This window comes from Lepidochelys kempii, chromosome 1 (genome assembly GCF_965140265.1).
Source record: "Lepidochelys kempii isolate rLepKem1 chromosome 1, rLepKem1.hap2, whole genome shotgun sequence".
In the NCBI taxonomy this organism is placed as follows: Eukaryota; Metazoa; Chordata; order Testudines; family Cheloniidae; genus Lepidochelys; species Lepidochelys kempii.
Window position 1 is genome coordinate 249650125 of NC_133256.1, and position 24861 is coordinate 249674985.

General features: G+C 40.7%; 1 protein-coding gene across 2 annotated transcripts in view; it reads left to right on the plus strand.

The window, feature by feature from the left end:
- The first annotated feature begins 2395 nt into the window (after positions 1–2395).
- The window catches only part of CHPT1 (choline phosphotransferase 1), a 31186-nt gene continuing 8720 nt past the window's right edge, over positions 2396–24861 (plus strand). Inside the window, exons 1-6 of one of the 2 annotated variants that reach the window (XM_073323121.1) lie at positions 2435–2780; positions 16898–17045; positions 19142–19283; positions 21312–21396; positions 23203–23334; positions 23866–24024. In XM_073323121.1, the coding sequence (XP_073179222.1) occupies positions 2538–2780; positions 16898–17045; positions 19142–19283; positions 21312–21396; positions 23203–23334; positions 23866–24024 (909 nt within the window). In that variant the 5' untranslated portion in view covers positions 2435–2537. Of the gene's footprint in view, positions 2781–16897; positions 17046–19141; positions 19284–21311; positions 21397–23202; positions 23335–23865; positions 24025–24861 lie in introns of both variants that reach the window. The other variant, XM_073323128.1, reaches the window with a different exon arrangement.

Sequence of the window (24861 nt, forward strand, 5' to 3'; positions counted from 1 at the left end):
TGCCATAATCTTGGCTATTTTCCAATAGAAACACCCATTACTTAACTACTATTTCCTCCAGACACTTCATAGTCAGCATCACTTGTATGCGTACTGTGTGATTTCATATTTGCTCAAAGTTTGACACGGCATAGTAAGCAGTGACTTAGCCAATCACCTGGGCTTCAGCTATGGCTCTCAAAGGGATTATACAGAAGGAAATGTACACAAGGAAAATCATATTAAGATAAAATAAAGTTTGTGAGAAAATGACCAGGATAATTTACAGCAGGGATTCAACCTACATTACCTACAGTAATGTGACTCAAGCACAGCCTACATAGTTTTGCAACACGGGGCCCATGGTTACTTTCAATATCATAGAATCATAGGGTTAAAAGAAACTCAGAAACTAGTCTAACCCCCTGCCAAGATGCAAGATTTGTTGTGTCTAAAACCACCCAAGACAGATGGCTATCCAGCCTCCTTTTGAAAACCTCCAGTGAAGAAGCTTCCACAACCTCCCAAGGCAATCTGTTCCATTGTCCTACTGTTCTTACAGTTAGGAAGTTTTTCCTGAGATTTTATCTAAATCTGCTATCTATGCTGTAATTTGAACCCATTGTTTCTTGTCCTGGCCTCTGTGGCAAAAGAGAACAACTTTTCTCAATCTTATTTTATGGCAGCCTTTCAAGTATCTGAAAATCACTATCATAATCTCCTCTTTTCCAAACTAAACATACCCAGTTCCTTCAGCCTTTGCTCATATGGCTTGCATTCCATTCCTTTGATCATCTTCGTTGCTCACCTCTGGATCCTTTCCGATTTCTCTACATCCTTTCTATACATTGGTGACCCAACAATATTATTATTCATACAACAATGTCCCTCTGAATGGCACTGTGAATTCAAATAAAAAAGGTAGACCTTTGCCCTGAGGAACTTACAATATAGGGAGCCTCAAACTTTTTCACAGTGTACCACAGTTTAATACAGCGGTTATCTTGTGACACTCCTCCCCTCTTATTCATGACAATGCGAATCCCCTCCCATTTGCAATTAAACAGACAACTTCCTCCTATTTGCAATTGTATAACAGCCCTCTGGCAAGCAAGGCAATTGTTTACATGAAAAAATATTAGGAAGATACTGAATGTATTTGTATCTGTCTCTTAATGCAATTTAGTTACTGGAAATAAGGAGAAGAAACCTATACTTTGTGAACAGCTAGCTCTCAGCAGACAACAAGCAACTGCTTCATGGACCATCAATTGTTCAGATACCATAGTCTGAGAACCTCCAAGTCAGATAAAACATGACAAGACACAAAAATCTCACACAGCACAGAATCATACCTTTATACCACAGTATGATCCTTTTCACTGTTAGTTGATCAACTGTTTCTTTCATGCAGTCGGGCACTTGACTTGGAGTCAAGAGACCTGGTTCTGTTCCTGGTTCTGCCACTTAACTGCTGCATGACTATTGACAAGACCCTTCACCTCTTTGTGCCTCAGTCCCCATCTGTAAAATGGGGATAATGATACCTACATTCCTTTGTAAAGTGCTTTCAGATCTGTGCTTAGGTAGCATAAGGGCTAAGAAGTGGTAGTGCCTAAACATATATATAGGTTGCAGGATATTAAGCACGGAAGAGAGGGATGTCACTTAAAACACAGGGCAAGTTGTCACCCTAGTGGAAAGCGTGATCTGTGGAGACCAGGCCTTAGCAAGGGATGATGTGACAGGTGTAGCACCTGATCTGATTATCACAGGTGACCTGTCTCCATCTAGTTTAGGGTGACCAGACAAAAAGAAAAGGAGGACTTGTGGCACCTTAGAGACTAACCAATTTATTTGAGCATAAGCTTTCGTGAGCTACAGCTCACTTCATCGGATGCAACCAGACAGAAAGTGTGAAAAATCGGGACAGGGGGTGGGGGGGGGGGGTAGGGTAATAGGAGCCCATATTAAAAAAAACCCAAAATATTGGGACTGTCCCTGTAAAATCGGGACATCTGGTCACCCTAATTTAGTTATCGCTGAGGGGGTGGGCACCCCATTGCCTTAGAGGCATCACAGTGCCTAAGAGACCACTAGCTCGCAGTCATTACATACAGAGTACAGAAGGGTCCATGGGGCGTGTGTGGGCTTGCTGGGCTCAGCCTGTGGGGCAAAGGTGTGGTAGGGTGGGATGGGGGGTTGCCACTGCCAGATCCCCTATGGGGGAGGGAGGAGGAGCTGCTTGGCTCCCTGGGGGGCAGGGGGGAGTGAGCACAGGGAGGTGGGGGGAGGAGCTGCCCGGCCCCCGAGGGGACTGGCGGGGATTGGGGCTGCCTGGCTCCCCGTAGCCCAGCGGGGAGTGCTGGGGGCGGGCGCACTTCAGGGCCCGGGGGCGGCGGGTTAACTATCGGCTCCGGGCGGCAGCTGCGCTCTGGCCTCCGTCCCTCCCTCCTTGCGCCGCGCCCGCCCCCGCCGAGCCCCGGGAGCAGCCAGGCCCAGGCCCGGGCCCAGGCGCCGGCGCCGAGCGAGCCCGCCCCCCCCCGCGAGGAGCTGCCATGGCCGGGCTGTGGGCGCCGCCCGAGCCCCTGAGCGCGGCGCAGCTGAGGCGGCTGGAGCAGCATCGCTACAGCGCGTCCGGGCGCTCGCTGCTGGAGCCGCCGCTGCAGCTCTACTGGGCCTGGCTGGTGGAGCAGATCCCGGCCTGGCTGGCCCCCAACACCATCACCCTGAGCGGCCTCCTGCTCAACCTGCTCACCACGCTGCTGCTCATCGCCTACTGCCCCAGCGCCACCGAGCAGGTACCGCCGGCCAGAGGGTCCCTCTGCCGCCCCGCTCAGCGGCCCCCTCAGCCTCCCAGAGACCCAAGTAGCTTCTGCTTCCCCCAGTCTCCCGGCCCAGACTAACCCAGGCCGTGTCGCTGCTCCCCTCACCCTGCAGTAGCCTGTCCCCTTCGCCTGCAGTAACCCCCAACCTCTGCCTCTTTCCCCAGCCACCCCTCTCAAATCACCCCCCCTTGCCCCATACTGCCCCACCCCCAAGCTAATCTTCCCTCTACCCGAGAGCGACCAGACAGCGAGTGTGAAAAATTGGGATGGGAGTAGGGGGTAATAGGCACCTATATAAGATAAAGTCCCAAATATTGGGACTGTCCCTACAAAATTGGTCACCCTACTCTACCCCAACCACCCACTGTCATCCCCCCAAACTACCCCACCCTTTCCCCCACAGTAACCACCCTCCCATGCCCAGCACGCTCCATAGTAATCCCAGTTATAACCCTCTCTAGCCAGCTCTCACCCCCTGCATCGTGTCCCTGTCCCCCACTCAAACATCTTCTCCTCCTCCCTGCATATATGCTCCACTGTAAACAACTTCTCTCTCTCCTGCATTGTAATCACTAAATCCACCTATGTTGTAACTGACCTTCTGCCCCCACGGTCCCTGCTCTGACTGAAACTTCCCCCAGCAACTCTAGCATTCAGCCCTCATTTTTCCCTGTAACACCTTTTGTGCACATTGTATATACTCATTGTGTGAGGGCTTATAACCTTCTCTCTAGTGTAAATAACAGCCACACAAACACAGTAATCTCCAGGTGTTAACACACAGCACTCACTGCAAAACAAATTCCTACACAAACTGAGAACCTGCTCCCATTTTAATCCCTTCCTACTGTAAACCCCAGGATGCTGTAAAAAACACACAACTGTAGCACTATATCTTCAGATAGTGTTTCGAGCCTATGCACATAGTAAATCCTACTGTGTTGCATCAATAGTGCCCCACCTGTGTTATAACTATGTTTGGCCTTCTCTTTCTAGAAGGGACTAAACCATGTCTACGAAGGAAAGACCAAACTGTTATAATGCCAACCAACAGGGTCTGCACTATGCAGCTTAGTTCTAGCGGTATAGGTCCCAGGATATTAGAGACCAGGTGAGTGAGGTAATATCTTTTATTGGACCAACTTCTGTTGGCAAGACAGACAAGCTTTCAAGCCGCCAGAGCTCTTCTTCAGGTCTGGGAAAAGTACTCCCAGCATCATAACAAGGTGGAACAGATTGTTTAGCATAAATAATGAGCACATATTGTAAGGGGTCATGCAAGGTAGAGTGGCCCGATAATGCTTCTGCAGTCGTAGGACAAAAAGAGGGGTTAGTGGGTTATATGCTGTTGTAGTAAACCATAAATCCAGTGTTTCTGTCCAGTCATGACTTTAATATCTACAGAGTAATGAATTTGAGCCCCCTGGGCTCATATTTTGAAAGTGCTGTGGAGGTTTCCTTTGAGGTTGAGGACTGATAGGTTAGATACAGAGTGATGGCTTTGTGAAGTGTTCACCCGCAAGTGATAGGGTGTTTTTGTCTTTTATCATTTTTCTGTGTGAGTTCATTCAATATCGTAGTGATTGGTTTCACCCACATAGTTTTTATTGGGGCATCTAGTGCACTGGATGAGAGAGCTCACATGTTGTGATAGGAATGTGTAGAACCCATGGATCTTGAAAGGTGTGTTGTGGGGGGCGGGTGTTGATCATTGACGCAGTAGAGATGTGTCTGCAGGTTTTGCATTGGTTGTTCTGGAATGGTCTGGTGCCACTTTGAGTTGGTGCGGCCTGATCTGTGGGGAGGTTGCTTCTGATGCTAAATAGTTTCTAATACTTTGACTTACTCCAAACCTCCATCGTTGGATGGGAAAGGAAACTGCCTTTGGGGGGATGAATTTCAAGCCTGTTTTTGACATTTCTAGAGAGAAGATTTGTCTTGTGTATTGCCAGCACTCATGATTTTATCATGAGAGACACAATATTGGTGTCCTTAAGTCCAAGCTCCTGGAGTCATGACATTACATGAAAATCTTGGCTTTCTGCAATACTAAATGGTTCTTTTTCCTCACAATATCCAACCAATCCCATCTACAGTTCGGCTCCAAAGATGGGAGCACTAGTGTAGACTGAAGTTGCTGGCATTTAAAGTGCCTAATGCTACTCTGTTAACTTAAGCCAGAGGTTCTCAAACTGTGATCCATGGACCACCAGTGGTCCGCAAGCTCCATTCAGGTGGTCCGCAGATAGTTCCCTCTAAGGTGCGCGCCTGGATGGCCGCACACAAGAAAATGAAGGGCCACCCACCTAATTAGTGGAGCCACGCTGGCATGGTTCCACTAATTAAGTGCTTGGACCCTGGAGAAGATGCACATGTACGGTGAGGTGGTAGCCTTGGGGGAATAGAGGTAGGTGAGAGGGGGGAGTGGGGGGAATTTGGGATGTGTAAGTTTGCAGTAGCCAGAGAAAGAGGCTACTTTTCCCAGCTCCAGGGCTGCGGCTGCCAGGGAGAGATGGCCCTCCTTCCCAGCCTCAGTTCTGTGGCTGCTGTGGGTGGGGGAGAGACCCCCCACACACAACCCTTCCCAGCCCCAGCGGGGGAGAGAGGGCATGTCCAACACATTAGAAAGGTAAGACTACTGTTACTAAAATGAGTTGTGCTTTTATTTATAGAACAAAAAAAAGTTAATAATTTTTTTTCTATAGCGCTTTTATCTAAAGCACTTTACAATAGTTAGCTAACTGTACAAACAAGGTTTGGAAAAATCATTAAGTAGTCTGAGACCCTCAGCAATTTTCAAGTGGTCTGCAAAAAAAAAAGTTTGATAACCACAGACTTAGGCTATATAGCGTCTGTACTGGAGCTGGGGCTGTAATTTCCAGCTTGGGTAGACATACCTGTACTAGCTCTGACTCAGCTAGCATGCTAAAAATAAAATTGTAGTCATGGTAGTGCAAGCGCAGGAAGGGGGTAACCGCTCCAAGTACATAGTTGGGGCCTTGAATAGGATCATAGTTGGGGTGACTAGGCCCTCATGCTGCCATGACTGCACTTCTGTTTTTAGTGTATAGCACTATAGTGCACTAGCCCAATGAGATATTTTCCCACTTTTTTCTGTGGTGTTAATTTTATAAAAGATGAGTTTTGTAAAACCTAAATGCTGGGTCAGATTTTACCTGGCAGTCTAAATTAAAAATCTCTTTCAACCATCACAACATCCATTGTAAACATGTAATATGAAGCAGGAGCCTCCTTTTATTCTGTGTTCTTGTTCTTGTTTTAATTTAGGGGGTCGTTTTATGCCTCCCATCACAACATTCTCTCTCACCAATGTATGCATCTCCTTACAACACAAACTCACCCTGTTATCCAACTCCTGTTTGTCCAAACAAATTCTGTCATCTTTTCATTCCAAGAAAGAGAGCATGAGCAGTGTGGGAGCCCTCTTGCAGTTCTGAACTACCGCACGTGTGGCAGGGGTGAAGAGGGCCTAGACTTTTCTATCACAAGGTGGAAACGATGGCCTTAGCCCTGCAAGTGCACTCACACAGTCAGACTCTTGCAGCACCTCATTGATGTAAATGGGGCTTTGCAAAGGCCCATCTGCGCAGATCCACTTGCATGATCTGGATCTGACTTCTGCTGTGCTTTTGGGATGTGGAGAAACCTGTGTTAGGAGCTAAAATTAAACCTCCAAACTTGTTTTCACTTGTGACCCAAAATGTAGGAGAACTCTTGCCTTCACAGGTTAAAGACTAATGGGTTAACCTGCTGTTTTAAATATCACCCTCAGATATTTTCACTTCAGGAAAAATACATGTGGATCATACAGAAAAGAATTTACATTATTGGGATTGTAATAATGTAGTGAGATGGAATTACAAACTTGTAGTTAGTTGCAGCTTGGTATGTGGTAACAGACAAAAATTCCTCAGGGTTTATGGGAGTGCAGTTGTTCAGAGATCTGGCTTGTTCATAACTTTACCCATACCAAGGTTGAAACTGTGCTAGCCACAACAAATTGGAACATAGCTGTTAGGATTAGTGTATTACAGATCTTTTGATATTGTAACACTTGAGCATCTTGGCTTGTCTACGTGTTGTTGTTTTTTTAATTACCCTAAACTTTTGCATTCTAGCTGTAGATTAAAGGCCTGCAAACTTATGTTTCTTTAATTAAAAAAAAAAAAGTTTTAGTTGGGCAAACTGGGAGAAGCATGCAAATTTGTTTTTTAATTCTTAATACCCAAATTGTGTTTATGCAGTGTAGTTGTACCGTGTCAGTCCCAAGATACTAGAGAGACAAGGTGGATGTGGTAATGAAACACTTCATGAATTATTAAATCATTGGCCAACCTGACAGCACAGTAGTATACTTCAACTTCTCAACTCTACATAATTGGCCACAAGAAGCAACCTTTCCCATTATAATAGAGTGAGAGTCTTGACTATTTAATTGTGAGGAGTAGTACAACACTGCATTTCCCTCTATAAAATTGTGACTATTAAAGAGACAAAAGATTCTATATAATTAAAGTCCCCTGCTAGTAGTACCTTAAATTACTGAAACTGAATTTTAACACTTTTTTTAAAAAGCGTAGGTAAGTGTAAGTACACATTTCATAATATATTTTAAAAGTGTCGGTAATTTAGTGCCTGTGAAAGTCCTGGATTGAGAGCCCTCAAGCCTTGATATGAGTTTTAAAGGCACAGGGGAAAGATGCACCAAGACTGTGACTCCGTGACAGGTCACAACTCTCCATTCTTACTCCCAATCTCTCACCAAGAGTACTGTAGCATTTTGAGGTGTTTTCTTCCCAGCAGAACAAAGTTAATTGTTCACTGCCAAATGGGGATGGTGTGGAGGAAATACGCCTGCCTAATCCTGGAGCTTTACAAAGACACTGTGAGATAGTAAATGTGTGAACACTATGCATACACTAAAGGAAGTGATGCAACCCCTGGTTCCTTCTGATGGGTAGGACATGACAGTGATGCAACCTCAGTATCTTGATAAACATCTTCAGAACAGCTGCTACAACAGTCATCTGTTGTAACACATTGACTGATGTTTGCCTTTTAATTGATTTTGACAGTTTGATAGAAATTTCACCCCAGGTCAGATTGGCAGAGACTCTTAGGGTTTTTCACCTTCTTCTGCAGCATGGGGCACAGGTCACCTGCAGGTTTAAACTAGAGCAAATGGTGGATTCTCTATAACTTGAAGCCTTAAATCATGATTTCAGGACTTCAGTAACTCAGACAGAGGTTATGACTCTATTACAGGAGTGGGTGGGTGAGGTTCTGTAGCCTGCAACGTGCAGGAATTCAGACTAGATGATCATGATGGTCCCTTCTGGCCTTAGTGTGAGTCTCTTAGCTCCTGGTTACCTGCCTTAAGAACATAATTTCCAGTAGAGAGACACAACTCTGTGAATATTATCCATCCATACTTTTCATAGTGATTACAATGACCAGTGGGCTACCAGGTCTCGGTAGAAATCTCTCATGCCACGGTCTAGTGAATTATAATGCATATGTCTGACACAGGGGAGCTCTGAAAAACCTGTGTACCTCCTGTGCCCTCTGCCTGGCATCACGAGATTCCTAGGTCATGGGGACACAGTGATGAAATCTATCATAAGTATAAACATAGTTTTTGATATTCAGGAGACTATTGTCAGACTCCAGAGGGTATAAGCAGTATGGGAGGAAATGGGAAGAAAAGCAGATAATGAAATTTTGTTTGTAGGTGTATCTCCAAAAATCAACTCAAAATAGGCCCTTTTTTTGTAACTGGGCATGTGGGGAAGGAAATGTGATAGTACAGGATGACTTGAAGGTAAGAATATGTTGTGCAGTGGCCACAAAAAGGCTAACAAGTGTCACTTAGTTGTACGTCAAGAGAGCTCTTAAACCACCTTAAAAAATATTGTGCCAAATATTTGGCACAGAGTTAACAAGTATATCATCAAACTCTTGAAAGAGTGCTTGGGAAGCCTATAAGGTTTATCAAGGAATTGGCTCTATCCTGTGAGGAAAAAAATCTCAGAGCTTTATGTGTTCAGCCTATAAAGAAAAGTAATATAGGACTTAAATGTACATCTATAAAAGGGTCTTTTTAAGAGTGGGGGAATGGGACGTGTTCATGTTACAGGGAGATGGCAAAATGAGAGATGGCGATCGTCTGTGAATCGATGAGAAAGTTGATGTGATTTAGCTGCACTCTCCTGAATAATCTAATTATTAAGAATAATTGCGAACTTAATTACTGGGTCCAACACTTCTACTCTTTCGCTATTCTGTCACTATCTCTTTCTTTCACCATATCTTGATCCTTTTTACCATTTAGCATGCAGTAATTTTAACAGAGTCCTTTATTTACTCTCTCTGAACTTCCAAAATATCCCTCAGTTTGTAAACATTTTACTGGTGTTTATAAATAACTCCTTAAGGTTTCATTAAAAAACAAAGCTACTTCAGGCTTGCCAATTTAAAGCTGCTCAATGGGACAGAAAGACAGTAACATTAAATTTTAATTTTAAAATTTTTAATTATTTTAGGTTAATTTTCCAGGCCACTGGAACCTCTGTGTTCATGACATTACATAGCTTTATTTTCAGAATTTGAATGTTGGATTGATGCAAATAGCAGAATTATTTGTCTTCAGAGTGGGTCAAGAATCTGGTCTCCTGAGCTATTTTGGCTTCCAGAAGCCTGCATCCCAAGAAAAGGTAAAAAATTCACAGGCAGGAGTTGTAGACCAAGCTGGATGAGCAAGCATCTCAGAGAGGTGATTAAGAAAAAGCAGAAAGCATACAGGGAGTGGGAGATGGGAGGGATCAGCAAGGAAAGCTACCTTATTGAGGCCAGAATATGTAGGGATAAAGTGAGAGAGGCTAAAAGTCACATAGAGTTGGACCTTGCAAAGGGAATTAAAACCAATAGTAAAAGGTTTGATAGCCATATAAATAAGAAGAAAACAAAGAAAGAAGTGGGACCGCTAAACACTGAGGATGGAGTGGAGGTCAAGGATAATCTAGGCATGGCCCAGTATCTAAACAAATACTTTGCCTCAGTCTTTAATAAGGCTAATGAGGATCTTGGGGATAATGGTAGCATGACAAATGGGAATGAGGATATGGAGGTAGATATTACCATATCTGAGGTAGAAGCGAAACTTGAACAGCTTAATGGGACTAAATCGGGGGGCCCAGATAATCTTCATCCAAGAATATTAAAGGAAATGGCACATGAAATTGCAATCCCATTAGCAAGAATTTTTAATGAATCTGTAAACTCAGAGGTTGTACCCTATGACTGGAGAATTCCTAACATAGTTCCTATTTTTAAGAAAGGGGGGAAAAAGGTGATCCGGGTAGCTACAGGCCTGTTAGTTTGACATCTGTAGTATGCAAGGTCTTGAAAAAAATTTTGAAGGAGAAAGTAGTTAAGGACATTGAGGTCAATGGTAAATGGGACACAATACAACATGGTTTTACAAAAGGTAGATCGTGCCAAACCAACCTGAACTCCTTCTTTGAGAAAGTAACAGATTTTTTTAGACAAAGGAAACACAGTGGATCTAATTTACCTAGAATTCAGTATGGCATTTGATACGGTGCCACATGGGGAATTATTAAATTGGAAAAGATGGGGATCAATATGAAAATTGAAAAGTGGATAAGGAATTGGTTAAAAGGGAGATTACAGCGGGTCATACTGAAAGGTGAACTGTCAGACTGGAGGGAGGTTACCAGTGGAGTTCCTGAGGGATCGGTTTTCGGACCAATCTTATTTAATCTTTTTATTACTGACCTCGGCACAAAAAGTGGGAGTGTGATAATAAAGTTTGCGGATAATAAAAAGCTGGAAGGTATTACCAATTTAGAGAAGGACCGGGATATCATACCGGATCTGGATGACCTTGTAAACTGGAGTAATAGTAATAGGATGAAATTTAATAGTGAGAAGTATAAGGTCATGCATTTAGGGATTAATAACAAGAATCTTAGTTATAAGCTGAGGACGCATCAGTTAGAAGTAACGGAGGAAGAGGAGGACCTTGGAGTATTGGTTGACCACAGGATGACTATGAGCCGCCAATGTGATATGGCCGTGAAAAAAGCTAATGCGGTCTTGGGATGCATCAGGCGAGGTATTTCCAGTAGAGATAAGGAGGTGTTAGTACCATTATACAAGGCACTGGTGAGACCTCATCTGGAATACTGTGTGCAGTTCTGGTCTCCCATGTTTAAGAAGGAAGAATTCAAACTTGAACAGGTACAGAGACGGACTACTAGGATGATCCGAGGAATGGAAAACCTGTCTTATGAAAAGAGACTCAAGGAACTTGGCTTGTTAACCTAACCAAAAGAAGGTTGAGGGGAGATATGGTTTGCTCTCTATAAATATATCAGAGAGAGAAATACTGGAGAGGGAGAGGAATTATTTAAGCTCAATACCAATGTGGACACAAGAACAAATGGATATAAACTAGCCATTGGGAAGTTTAGACTTGAAATTAGACGAAGGTTTCTAACCATCAGAGGCATGACGTTCTGGAATAGCCTTCCAAGGGAAGCAGTGTGGGCAAAAAACCTATCTGGCTTCAAGATTAAACTCGATAAGTTTATGGAGGAGATGGTATGATGGGATAACGTGATTTTGGCAATTTATTGATCTTTAATAATTCATGGTAAATAGGCCCAACAGCCTGTGATGGGATGTTAGATGGGGTGGGATCTGAGTTACTACAGAGAATTCTTTCCTGGGTATCTGGCTGGTGAATCTTGCCTACATGCTCAGGGTTCAGCTGATCGCCATATTTGAGGTTGGGAAGGAATTTTTCTCCAGGGCAGGTTGGCAGAGGCCCTGGGGGTTTTCGCCTTCCTCTGTAGCATGGGGCACGGGTTGCTGGCAGGAGGATTCTCTGCACCTTGAAGTCTTTAAACCATGATTTGAGGACTTCAGCACCTCAGACATAGGTGAGAGGTTTATTGCAGGAGTGGGTGGATGAGTTTCTGTGGCCTGCATTGTGCAGGAGGTCAGACTAGATGATCATAATGGTCCCTTCTGACCTTAATGTCTATGAAATAGATATAGCTTTAGCAGACTTGAGACTGTCAACTAGGCCTAAGTATGGTGGGGGGTTTTGTGATTTGGACACCGGTTTACTACCAGTTAAATTGAGATCAGCAACTCATTTCATGTCAGCTGCCCAACAACATGCAGGTCACTACCATCCTGGGTTAGCTTTGAAGTGGTGACCTTGAGGTGAAAGGCTCCATATCCCGTTTCCAATTCCCCCAAGCCATTCATGCCGACACCTGTTGCTACATTTTCAGTGCAATCTGCTTCCCCTCTCAGCAGGTGTTCTGTAGCGTTAACTGATATGGAGGAGCTAGTTATGGGGAAGATGAGAATGAAAACCCTTTGTTCCTTACTCTCCATGGATCCTGTCATGGTAGGAATTTATAAGGAAATGGAAAGCCCATACTGAGAAGGCGGGGGAAATTTTTAACTTGAATTCTAGCATGTGTGTACACGTTCTAATCGGGGGAGAAAGATATTTATTTTATCAAACATCGGTTTGAAGTTGAGTGTAGCAGAACTGTTTTCCATTAAATAAACTCTCTTCTGACAATATGATCTCAAGTTATGACTGCAAACATTAGCATGTTCTCTTTAATTCAAGAATCCTTGTTTCAAAGTTTGATTTACGAAATCAGACTGTTTCATTGTCATGTTTATTCTACTGAATAACGGTGGGGTTGTTGAAGCTGTCATTAGCTAACAATGAATACAGTAACAATGTGCAAGCTTTTTTTAATCTGTACAAATTGAGGAATTGTGATTTGAAGCTTGTTACCTTTTCATATAAAGAAGCTCTAAAGTAAGATCCTTGATACAGGTTGCAAATCCAGCAATGCTTTGAAAAAAGGCAACCTTAAAAAAAGAGTGGGGGGCGGGAAAGGCTTGACTGATTGATTATCCCAAATTTGGAAATACTAAAAATGTCTATGTACAGGGAGAAAGTCACAGCATTGTCTTTCGTGACAAAGTACAGTTGTCTTTACTTACTGTATCAAGCCATTGTTCTGGCTTTCTTCATCGTATTTTATGAAATAATTATTTAAAAGATTAAACAAGATAAATAGCAAACATACCACATAGAATGAACTAGAATTAAATAGCATTGCGACTGTTGAAGAATGTGACATGATAGCGTTTTCTTCATGATTGACCATTGAATATGGAGATTATGTATTCAGAAACAAATAAAATGCCAACTGCGAGTGAGATGTTTAACAATAGTAATCTGTTTAGCAGTTGTATATATCCAGTGGCTTTAGAAGAAGGGAGGAGTGTGGGAAAATAGAGTGGTTGAGAGGATCTTATTAACAGAATTAGCACAGCCTACCGTTTTAATTCTGTGTATGATATGCATAATTGCTTTTTTGGGTAATCTGGACTATAAAACTATATTTTACACTGTAGGCAAATGCCTGAAAAGGGGAATTTATTGCAACTCAAGTAGCAGAGGGCTGGGCAACACAGCCAAGAATCTGTCCTAAGTCCTTCCCAAAATTGAGGGGCCTAGGGTCGTGGATTTCATAGACCTCAAAGGCTAGTCTTGGGCATCTGAGGGAGGGTATGTGTGTGGGGAGGGCTGTGGGGAGAACATTGACTAATACTTGATCTTTATGAAAAACTATTGACACATAATCCTAATGATTATTTTACATTTTATCTTTGCAAGGATAAGGGCTAGAACAGAGATTTTGTTTAAATGGGAATTTAGATTAATTTAGGGGATTTAAAAGTGCTAGGGTTAATCCAGAGTTGAGGGCACTCCTGGATTCTGAGGCTACTTGTCAAAAGGCCCTGTTCTTTCTACATGGTCACTTGCCTGTCTTCCTGATGGATGATGAGCTTGGATTTTCCCCGGTTCCTAGCTTACACATGTTTTGAAAGTCTTTGTCCCTTTACGTGTTTTGCCTATAAAGATGATAAAACCATTTTGCCTCCTATTTAATAACTAGATTAATGGGAGAAAAAAACATAACTTAATTATTTAAAAATTTAATGTTAAACCTGTATTGGAGCAGGATGGAAACTAGTTTATAATCTTCCATTGGGTTACCATAATGCTATTTTGTTTTCTGCCTGCCACCAAAATGCTCATGTCAGTTGGAATTTAAATCTTTTTCATATCTAATTTAAAGATAATGCTGAAAGTCTTAAGATGCTAGACTTTTAATTTTCTCCTCACTTAATGCTATTTGGGAGGAGGGGAGGAACTGTTGGAGCCTCTTGCTTCATAAATCATTAGGTTTAGGCCTTTGTAAAAATGTGAGTCTAGATTTTTGACCTAAAGATTGGTGGGTATTCAGAGTCCCTAATACTGTGTAAACTACAGTGAAAGTCCAAAAGTCACTGGTTTCATACCTGGTCCAAGAGAGAGACTACTCTTTGAATAAGGGAATATATATATTTGACCGAATTGTTACAAATAATCAGTAGCAACAATCATGAACGTATATTTAAATATATCGCAGAGATTGCAAGTGTAATCTTGTCTAAGGAGTGAGAAGAGTTAAGATAACCCAGCTGGAATAGGAGAGCACTTACCAATAGGAAAAAAACATTTGACTAGAATTAGAATGGTAGTCTTATTTTAAATTGAAGTAATACCAACATTAAAGAGCATAACAGATTTTATATTATGACTACATAAGTAGGTACTCCCACATTGGAGAAGTTTAAACCCAAAGACAGTGGACGTGTTTAAAAATCTTGAAAGCCCGTATTTTCTAAGAAAGCTTCTAAAATTGTGCCAACTGTTTGCAGGTACAAGTAGAAATTAGACACCTACAGTAACTACCAACACTAGTCCTACAATCAGATGAGTATCTAACTAAACTCCTATACTTGCAGCATTGCAAGTGCAATTTAGGGGTCAGGTTGAGATCCGTTTACAAACTTAGCTAGAATATAATGAATTCTCAGGGCTCCTTAAGGTTTATTTTAGGTCCTGTTTTTACTTCTTATTTGATTCCTTTGTGTGACATACTCTGGAAATTAATCTGATTCTGTACTCATGACATTCAGATCCTTTATTTTCCCTCAAGTTTTCATTACTTTATATTTCTTCCGTCATGATGCTAGACAAATTTTAAAATAGATTTAGCAATGGTCCAGATAAGGATTACTCAGCCTGCTCTTAACTAGGATGATGCTACTATTGCCTCCAAGTCAGAAGTATACTAGATTCTCTTTAGAAGTTTGTATCAGGGTTAAGTGGATTAGGAAGGGTCCCAAGTAGAGAGAGACTGACAATCTTTTCTTTCTGAAAGTTATCTAAGTTTTGTTTTTTAAGTTTAAAAATTCATGGCTTTAAGTATTGTTCTTTTCTGGCTTTATGAGCAAGGCTTTTAAGCTCAAAATGGAATCTTCCTTAAATATGGTCTTCGTTGGAAGGTCTTGTCTTGTGGGTTCCTGGGATGGGTCTAAATCTGATGCGTGATTTGTTCTAAACAAACTGGTTCACAAGTGCTATGATGGGATATAATGAAGAGGGTTTCATTTTTTCCCCCTTCTACATTCCCTTCCATGAAAACCTCCTGTCCTAACTTAGTTAAAAAAAGGTTTATTATTTTCAGTTGTCAAAGTTCTTCTCTTTTCTGGTTTGACTGAGACCGCTGGCTGGTTTATGTAGATGCGTACCTGTTGTGTGAGGATTTATTTAAAGTGGGTTATTTCCTGGCTTTCAGCCCCACATCTACTCATTAATATTCAGTATATCCATACAATGTATAATTTGTTATCCAGATACACTCACTCACCTTTAATAAACAGACTTTGAAAAGAAATATTATCTATCTTGATTACGATGTATGTGGTACAGCCAAATTCTGCCCTGTTACACCAGTGAGCTCCCAGTGAGGAGGGATTGTAGAAGAGTAACTGAGGGCAGGATGTAACAGAGTTCCTATGTAGGGGTAGAAGAGAATTAATTGTCATGATTTCCGATGGTTTTTTATCTATTTGATATAAACATCTTGCATGTAACCTTTGACTTTGTTTCTTCCCGAATAATTTTTTGTGTAAAGTGTGATTGGTAACAACTAGGGGGCAAAAATGTGACCTGGACTGAAACTAGATTTGGGGGTATATGAGAAAAAGTAATCAGTAAGTACTAATTAGTTTCAAAATCGTACTGATTTCTGAAAGCTAAATCTCCCCTCCGAGATGGGACCACTACCATGGCAAGTCCTGCTAAACTAAAACCCAGTAATGAATGATCAAAAACAACCCACAATCAATTTAAAACAAGAACTAAATAAATGATCAAAGTCTACATTCAATAGACAGTTGCTCTTCATTCTTAAGAGAGAACCATTTATTTACTTGGGAAAGATTCTGCAAGGCACAAATGGAAGTTAGGTGTCTGCCCTTTGAGCCTTGAAAATCTCCAACTTTGTCTATTTAAAAACTAAAACTTCTGTTAACAAAATTACGTAATGCATTTTCTACTTTTAATTGCATATTAACTGAAATTTGATATACAAATATAACCAGTTCTCTAAATACCAAGGAAGAAAATAAAATTCAAAGTTAATCATCTAATTGACTTCAGAGAATTTGAATGAAATGCTGAACTTTTTTTTTTTTTTTTTTTAAGAAGCTCTTTTTGGGTTGGGTTCTGTGTCCATAAACCTGGATAGAACCACTCCTACTAATTATGTGCACCTGTCTCAATTTTCAGGTGAGAAAACTGAAGTTTATTAATCTTGATGCCACTTTAGATAGCTGTATCTACCTAAACTTTTAGTTTTGTAAATGAAAGCACAAGTGTGAGGCTGCATAGATTCTGTTTCAGTGATGTAAACTGAGTAATTCATTTCAGATTTACTGCAATTTACACTGCTAAAACTGAAAGAAGACTTTGGCCTGTCCATGGTAGTCTCTTAGCACGTTACTGCTCTGAAAGATTTTCATGCAGAGAAAATCTGTAGTATAATAGATTTTGGCTAATAGTAAGTAATCTGGAACTGACAGTATTGATATTTATGCATCTGTTTCAGGCACCGTTTTGGGTATTCCTCTTGTGTGCATTAGGACTCTTTGTTTACCAGTCCCTGGATGCTATTGATGGGAAACAAGCCAGAAGAACAAATAGTAGTTCCCCCTTAGGGGAACTTTTTGACCATGGCTGTGACAGTATTTCCACAGGTAACTATTTCTTCATTTTTAAAACTGGGGGCGGGGGGCACGGTAACTGGAAGAAACTAAATCCGAGTAAGGTACAGTCTGGCCTAATGGATAAAACTAGATTGGGACTCTGGAGTCCTGGATTCTCTTCCTGGCCTGCTGGGTGACTATGAACAAGTCACTTTGCCTGTTGGTGCCTCTGTTTTCCATCTGTAAAATGGGAATAAGTCTACTGACCTCATTTGTAAAGCTCTTTGAGAACTGGTGATGAAAAGCTCTGTATGACAGCTAGCTGGTTATTACTTACTAACCTAGGGAGTGGGAAAATATTTTAGAAGTGGCCCTGAGACATGTATAATGCATGTTACCTAGTTCTTGCAGGCGTACATTGAGAGTATGAAGTGAGTGTGTTCCCTCTATTGAATCTTACCAATTTTTCTAAGCAATGCAGTACATTCAAAGATTTCCTTGGAGAGAAGTGCAGTATCGCCAGGCAGTAGGCACACCATCCTGCAGACTTTTTTTAACATTAGCGTCTACAGTATATATTTCCGCTAGATCCAAGATGACTAATACAAGTAACAATAAGGAATTAAATCTCTCCTGACCTGGTACTGTAGTTCTAACAATTTTTAAGTGTGTTCACTTTTCCTCATTTCACTTTCATAGTTCCTGATTATGTTGACGTGACTCAATCTTTCTAATTAGAAAAGGTTTCATTTCCTTTTAAGGAAGAAATCAAAATGATGGGCTAGATTGCTTCAAAAAAACAAAACAAACTAAAACATGCAAGTTCTTGTATTGCTCTCTCATGAAGTGATGCTTTTCTGAATTGCTGTCCAAGTCACAATTTTTAATTGGCTACTGCTTAATATCTGAAATTAATAGCCCACTTTTGTTGTTGTTTGTACTATAAACCTTAATTTATCTTGGCAATTTAGCATCAAATTAAAATTGAACTGCAGGTATTTATACTGTATCTAGCATCTTAGATACTTATACAGCCCTCATCACTGTGTTCGAGCCACATAAGTAGTGAGGCCAGCCTTCAGTTTTTCTGTCGAGTAAGTTATGACAGATGTTTGATTAACCCAGTAAATAGGCTTTGGTATGTGTGATGGCCCCAAGTCTAGGGACTGGGTCCTGTTCCTGAGGGGATAGGGTGTTGAGGGGATGGGGCTTTGCAGAACCTCCCCTGCAGTGACAGCTCCTGCAGCTCTGGTTACATGGGGCTGGCTCAGCTCAGCTCCCTACTCTGGGCATTGTCACCTCCAGGATCACACCACCACTCAGGTTTGGCTCCTCCCACTCTGGGGGGAACCAGCTGGGCCAGATTTGTGTGAGTGGCATGACCTAGCACACAGGCATCACAGTGCCGCTCACTCATATTTGAGCTGGCTACCTTCGCATCATCGTGACGGAGGAGTAGCTGAGCCAAACCTGAGTGGCACTGTGACCCCATGCACCAGGCCACAACAGTCTCGTGGGACTGGAACTGTCATGTGATCCTTTGAAACATTCCAGTTACCCAGTTTTAGGTCACAACCCACAGGTTGAGAAACCCTGACCTAAACCTAATGAAACAAGGAACACTACAGTGAGTGCTTAGCTGTGCGTGATGTAGTTAAGGTTACCCAAGAGTTCATTTTCTTGCCATTTTCACAATATTCCAATTCTCTAAAGATTTTTGTGATGAGATTCCCTATATTTGATCTGCACTTGATGATGGTGTGATGTGTTTTTGTTTTTAAACAGATTTCAGAAAAAAAAGTTTATTCTAAAATGTAAAACCTCTTTTTACAGTAATCTGTAACTCACTATCACTACCCTATAACCGTGTTACACAACATGTGGGTATGTCTCCCTGGTTGTGGGGTGGGAGGGCTGAAAAGGTATAAATTAAGATGGCTGAGCCTCTAACAACACATTATGGGGCTGTAAAGGGCACCATATGTTTCACTTTCCTGAAGGGGGCTCAGCTTCAAGTTTGGGAAATGCTGTCCAACAAGTCACTATACTGTTGATGCTATTGCAATCAAACTTTGTCTAGTGTTTGTCTTTAAAATTGCAGGTAGTATAATTATTTATGACTAACCATGCTTATCTCTGCCTTTCAGTTTTTGTTTCCATTGGAGCCTGCATAGCTGTTCGACTGGGAACGAACCCTGACTGGCTGTTTTTCTGTTCTTTTGTGGGAATGTTCATGTTTTATTGTGCTCACTGGCAGACATATGTATCAGGCATGTTAAAATTTGGAAAGTAAGTAGAACTCTTTTCAGAATTGTACATATTTGATCTTTGCATTTGACCCATCAAATTTTGACACCTCATTTTACCTTCCACCCATCCTTCCCTCTCCCCCCAGCCAAAAAAACCCAAAAACCTCAATCTCTTGTTTTATCTGAAATTCATATCTGGTCCGGGACCTGAAATTCATATCAAAACTGACATTCCTTTTTACAGATGTCCCTGAGACCTCTGTAAAATTGCTATTGATTTGCAATACATTAAACTCTATTTACAGTAATGGCTTCGTAAAGTCACTGTTAGTCATTGGGGTGCACAGTACTTCCCAGAGCTCCAAGAGCACAGTGGACACTTCACCTCACTTCTCCACTGTTTGAGGAGGGTGCAGCATTTATGCTTTGTTGAGCCTATCCAGGGGTACGTGGCCTGTGCTCTTCTACTTTGGGGAGGCTAGTCCTGGAAGTGATGTTAACCTTGTATATTCCTTACAGTCGAGAGTACAAGGACCACGCTATGTCCACTCAGTCCTCCTCCTTGTTCAGCTCAGACAAAGAAGTTTGTTTAGGTTTGCAGATGATAATGCTGCCTGCTTCTTGTTTCCAATGTCACTTGAAAGTGAGAACAGACGTTTGCATGGCATTGTTGTAGCTAGTGTCCCAAGATATTTACATGCAAGATACACTAAAGATCCATATGTCCCTTCATGCTTCAACCACCATTCCAGGGGACATGCATCCATGTGTCATTTTCATCATCTGAGTCAGATCCCACCAGCAGAAGGTTGATTTTCTTTTTTGGTGGTTTGGATTCTGTAGTTTCCGCATTGCATTGTTGCTCTTTTCAGATTTCTGAAAGGATGCTCCACACCTCGTCCCTCTCGGATTTTGGAAGGCACTTCAGATTCTTAAACCTTGGGTCGAGTGCTGTAGCTATCTTTAGAAATTCCATATTGGTATCTTTTTTGCTTTTTGTCAAATTTGTGGTGAAAGTATTCTTAAAACGAACAACATGTGCTGGGTTATCATCTGAGACTACTATAATATGAAAAATATGACAGAATGCAGGTAAAAGAGCAGGAGACATACAATTCTCCCCCAAGGAGTTTAGTTACAAATTTAATTAACACGTTATTTTTTTTAACAAGCATCATCACCATGGATGCATGTCCCCTGGAATGGTGGTTGAAGCATGAAGAAGCATACGAATCTTTAGCGCATCTGGCACATAAATATCTTGTTACGCTGGCTACAACAGTGGCATGGGAATGCCTGTTCTAACTTTCAGGTGACATTATAATTAAGAAGTGGGCAGCATTACCTCCTATAAATGTTCTTTTTAACCTCTCACTAGAAAAAGGAAAAATAGTTCAAAACTAGAGGAATGGTTTTGTTTTTTAAAAAAAGGGAGGTTATGGAAAAATCAATGCATCAATTTCCTATCTAACAAAATGCGCGTGACAAACAAATGTTCGATATTTGGCTGCCATTTATTCAACACTCAAAGTACATTTGCCTGCAAAAATACCGACCACACCTGTCTAATTTTAGTGAATATTGATGTTTGATAATCACATTGTTTGATAAATGGTCAGTTTCACTCAATTTAATAAAACAGGCCCTGGATGGTATAAAAAGACTCACTCTACAAAACAAATAGAACCTTGTTAAATAGATAGATCTGATGATGATACTACTGTTTGTTTTTTGTTAAAAGCTCACTGTTGTAATTATCGTTTTGCTTAATATTTATATAACAGTGATTTGTAAGCTTGTTAAAATTTCCAAAATAGCTATACAGTATTAAAAAAAAAAAAAAAAACCTCCCAAGTTTTCTGAGCATAACTATAAATGATACAGGTATTTAGCAAAGTATGTTTTTGCTTTAGTTGGTATGTAGAATTCTGTGGTCACAGAAATCAGGTATTTTATATACATGGCATGTCCTGAATGTATACATTTTAATTACCTAATCATTTATTCCCATTCCCTCCCCCCAACAAACAGATGTATGAACTAAGCCTGCTGCCTCTTTTCTTTCTAGGGTTGATGTAACTGAAGTTCAGATAGCCATAATAATCCTCTTCTTGATGTCTGCATTTGGTGGAACTACTATGTGGGACTATAAGGTAAGTGTATCAAGCATTCAGACTTTCACAGTTGTATCTGAAGCTGTCATGTGCAGGTGTATTGATGTTTAGTAATTGCTTTTCAAATCTTCTGTATTCAGCTTATGTTATATTTGTTAAATCTTATTTTTTTATTTAATTTTAATACATATAAATGTTGCTTTATATATTTACTATAGGGTGCCTGTTTCCATGTAGTTCAGTACTGTATCTCATGGATGTGATTGTGTGGTTTCCTATGCATGAATTTAGAGCTACACAGAGGAAAAAGACCCCATCTGCCATATATAAACTTTAGGCCTGGAAAATACATTTTGATTATAGTTCAAAGGAATCTTACCCACAGTCTATTTTTCAGATGTAAGTTTCTGTTACATCCAATTTTTATATTTAATTATTCCTGTACCATAAATTTCTGCTCAAAATTATAATTTTTAAAGTAGACTGTCTCAATTGTAAAACAAACTGTCCATTAAAATCTACAAATCCAATGGGCTAAATTTTGCTTTATGCTGATGTAAATATGGAGTAACTGTTAAAGTTAATGGAGCTGCACTGGATTTACACTGGCGTAAGAGCTGATCTGGCCCTGTAACTTTAAAATGTCTACCCAGCAGTCTTCTGGCATCAGTATATTAAAAAATATTTCCAGCCTATTTGAGGGAAGGGGGAACAGCTCATATGTTTCATGTAGAATAGGACCATATAGGATTAAATGCAAATATTTTTAAAAATTGAAAACAATTTGAAGCCTGCTGTATATTGGACTGTAGTTCCTGTTCCTGGTGTTGGTTTCATCTGTATAATACACCGTACTAGTTGATTGGAATAGATATCAATACCATCAAGTTAATTTTGCAGTCTAAATTATTTTGGTAATGTTTTATTGTATCTGACTCATTCATCAATCTGGCAATTATGAAATGGCAAATTATTTTTAGAGGAAAATGTTCTCTTAAACAGTTCGGTTTTCTTCTCCCCAAATCGTTTTTGTTCTGTTTCTGAAACTATTAAGATTGAAATGCAAACCATAAGTGGGATCTTCAGACTTCACAAACTTGGCTAATTGACTATATATTCTTTTTGTGTTAATTGGTGGATTGTTTTGAGATGCAGAGATCTCTGCCTTACATTTTAATGTTAAAGAAAAAACAAGTCTGTCTCCAAAAATATGTAGTCCGTGGTTTCAGAAAATTTATTGCTCCTCTTTTTTAACCCTTTGCTGCCTTGGAAGTTTTCTTGAAACTGCATTTGACTCTAAAAGGTAAATATTTTGTTAAATCTATATCTGGATAATATACATAATGCAAAGATACATCATATAGCATACTATGTAATGTGATCACAAAGCAGGCAGATGGAGTTTGCATTTCCTGTGGTGCTCCATTGTGCTGACCAATGAATTTAGAAAGAACTATCCTTTTTCCTCTGACACAGATTTCTGTTCAATCGAATTTGAAATACTTAGCAAAGTATAAAAAGAGCTTAAGGGTGTTGCAAATTCTAAAGCACCATAAAATACAGCTGAATTTCAAGGGCAGAATTTAACCACCTACTTCTCCAGGATTTAAACATTTCTCCCACTCCCCTACCCCCCCCCCCCGCCTCCCACCCACCAGAAAAAGGTATCCTATCATCTTAAGGACAGGACTGTACTCTGAAATTGTTGATTTGAGTATAAGTTTCAAGGAAAAGGGATAGTTAAAATAAAGCAATACAAATTGTTTTTGGAGATTTCAGCAGCAGTTTAACTTTTTCCAAGGAATGATGTCCTTTAATTTTTTAAAAAAACATTTTTCTTGCAAGATCCCTTTGATAGACCTAAAATTGAAGACTTTTCCTGTTCTTGGAATAGTGGGTGGAGCATTATTTTCCTGTTCCAACTATTTCCATGTCATCTTTGGTGGTGGAGTTGGCAAAAATGGATCTACAATCGCAGTAAGCTGTTTTAGAATTTAAACTGTATTCTAATACTGGGGTGGGGAAGAAGCGGTTTACTGTGTTTGGCTTGTATGTTAAATTCTTACATTACAAAAAACTTAGTACTTCTGATCATCTTACTGACTATTTAAGCAATCTAATACATTGATTCTACTGTTTGATATACCTTAATGCTGTCTGTAAAGCCATTAAATATATATGAATGAGACAGCTAATAACTCAACTGCAGTGGTAATCCAAGTCACATTTTCTGTATACCCTTGATTAGGGGTCTTGTATTGTCAGAGAAACTGCCATGAGGTTTGAGTTTATAAAATAGAATGGGAAAGAAAAGTCAATGCGAGTGCCCCTGCTGCACAGCAACTCAGGACCTGATTTTTTTTTTCTTCCAGACATGTTGAGTACATGTGACTTCATTTGGCTTTTAGTGGAAGTTGTGGTTGGTCAGCAGTCCTGAAAATTGGGTCCAAAAATTTATGGTATGATTCAAGTTATGATGAGAAATGTTTTCTGCTTTGTGTGTTTCAGGGCACTAGTGTTCTTTCACCAGGCCTCCATATAGGGCTAATTATCACTTTGGCAATAATGATCTATAAAAAATCTACAACTCAGCTGTTTGAAAAGCATCCTTGCCTCTATGTCTTAACATTTGGATTTGTGAGTGCTAAGATCACACAAAAATTGGTGGTAAGGAATCTTGTTTGTTTTTATTTATTGGATGTGTGTATTTGGTACTTTTGAGAGTAGTGCTGTAGGTGGGCATTGTGTAAGCTCTCCTACTCAACTCTGCTAATATACCCTGTTGGCTATTGCAGAACCTCTATTATTACAACAACTAACCTGGGCCTGTCAGAGACTGGCTGGAATTCACCAAGGGGACCTAACTGCCACTTGAGGTGGCCACTGTCAAAATTTAATCCTCAAAATCCTAGGTGCCTAAACTCCCTAGGCTCCTGATCTTCTACTGGGGGGAAATGGAGACTACCAGCAGCATGCAGCTTAGCAACTAACTTTCACCCGTGCTTCAGTGCGGTTCACAAACTAGATATTTACCCACTATCTCTGCTGTGGGATCCAATCCAATAGATGTGCTCAGAGCCCTCCTTAGAGCATAGCAGCTGGATTGGGGTCTGCACAAAACAGCCTGAGGAGCAGGTCATGATGACTCTGCCTGATTCAAAACTTGGTTCTCCCGTGTCCCAGATGAGTGCCTTAATTACTGGGCTATGGGGGTGTCTGTCTTGCCTGTTGAAACTTTCACTTTTATAAAATAATTATTCATTGGGCCAAAGAGGGGGAGTGCAACTTCATAACCCACTGGTTAGGGCACTAACCTGTTATGCAGGAGACTCAAATTCAAGGCCAATAGTCAAATATTTTGTACAAAGTGGAACAGCTTCAACAGGAGACATCAAGATCCATCCAAGAATACCCTATAGCCAAGTGGTTACGGCATTCCTGCCTTAACTTCTTAATCTTTAGACTAAGGCATACACAGAGTTCTTCTAGACAACTGAAAGTACA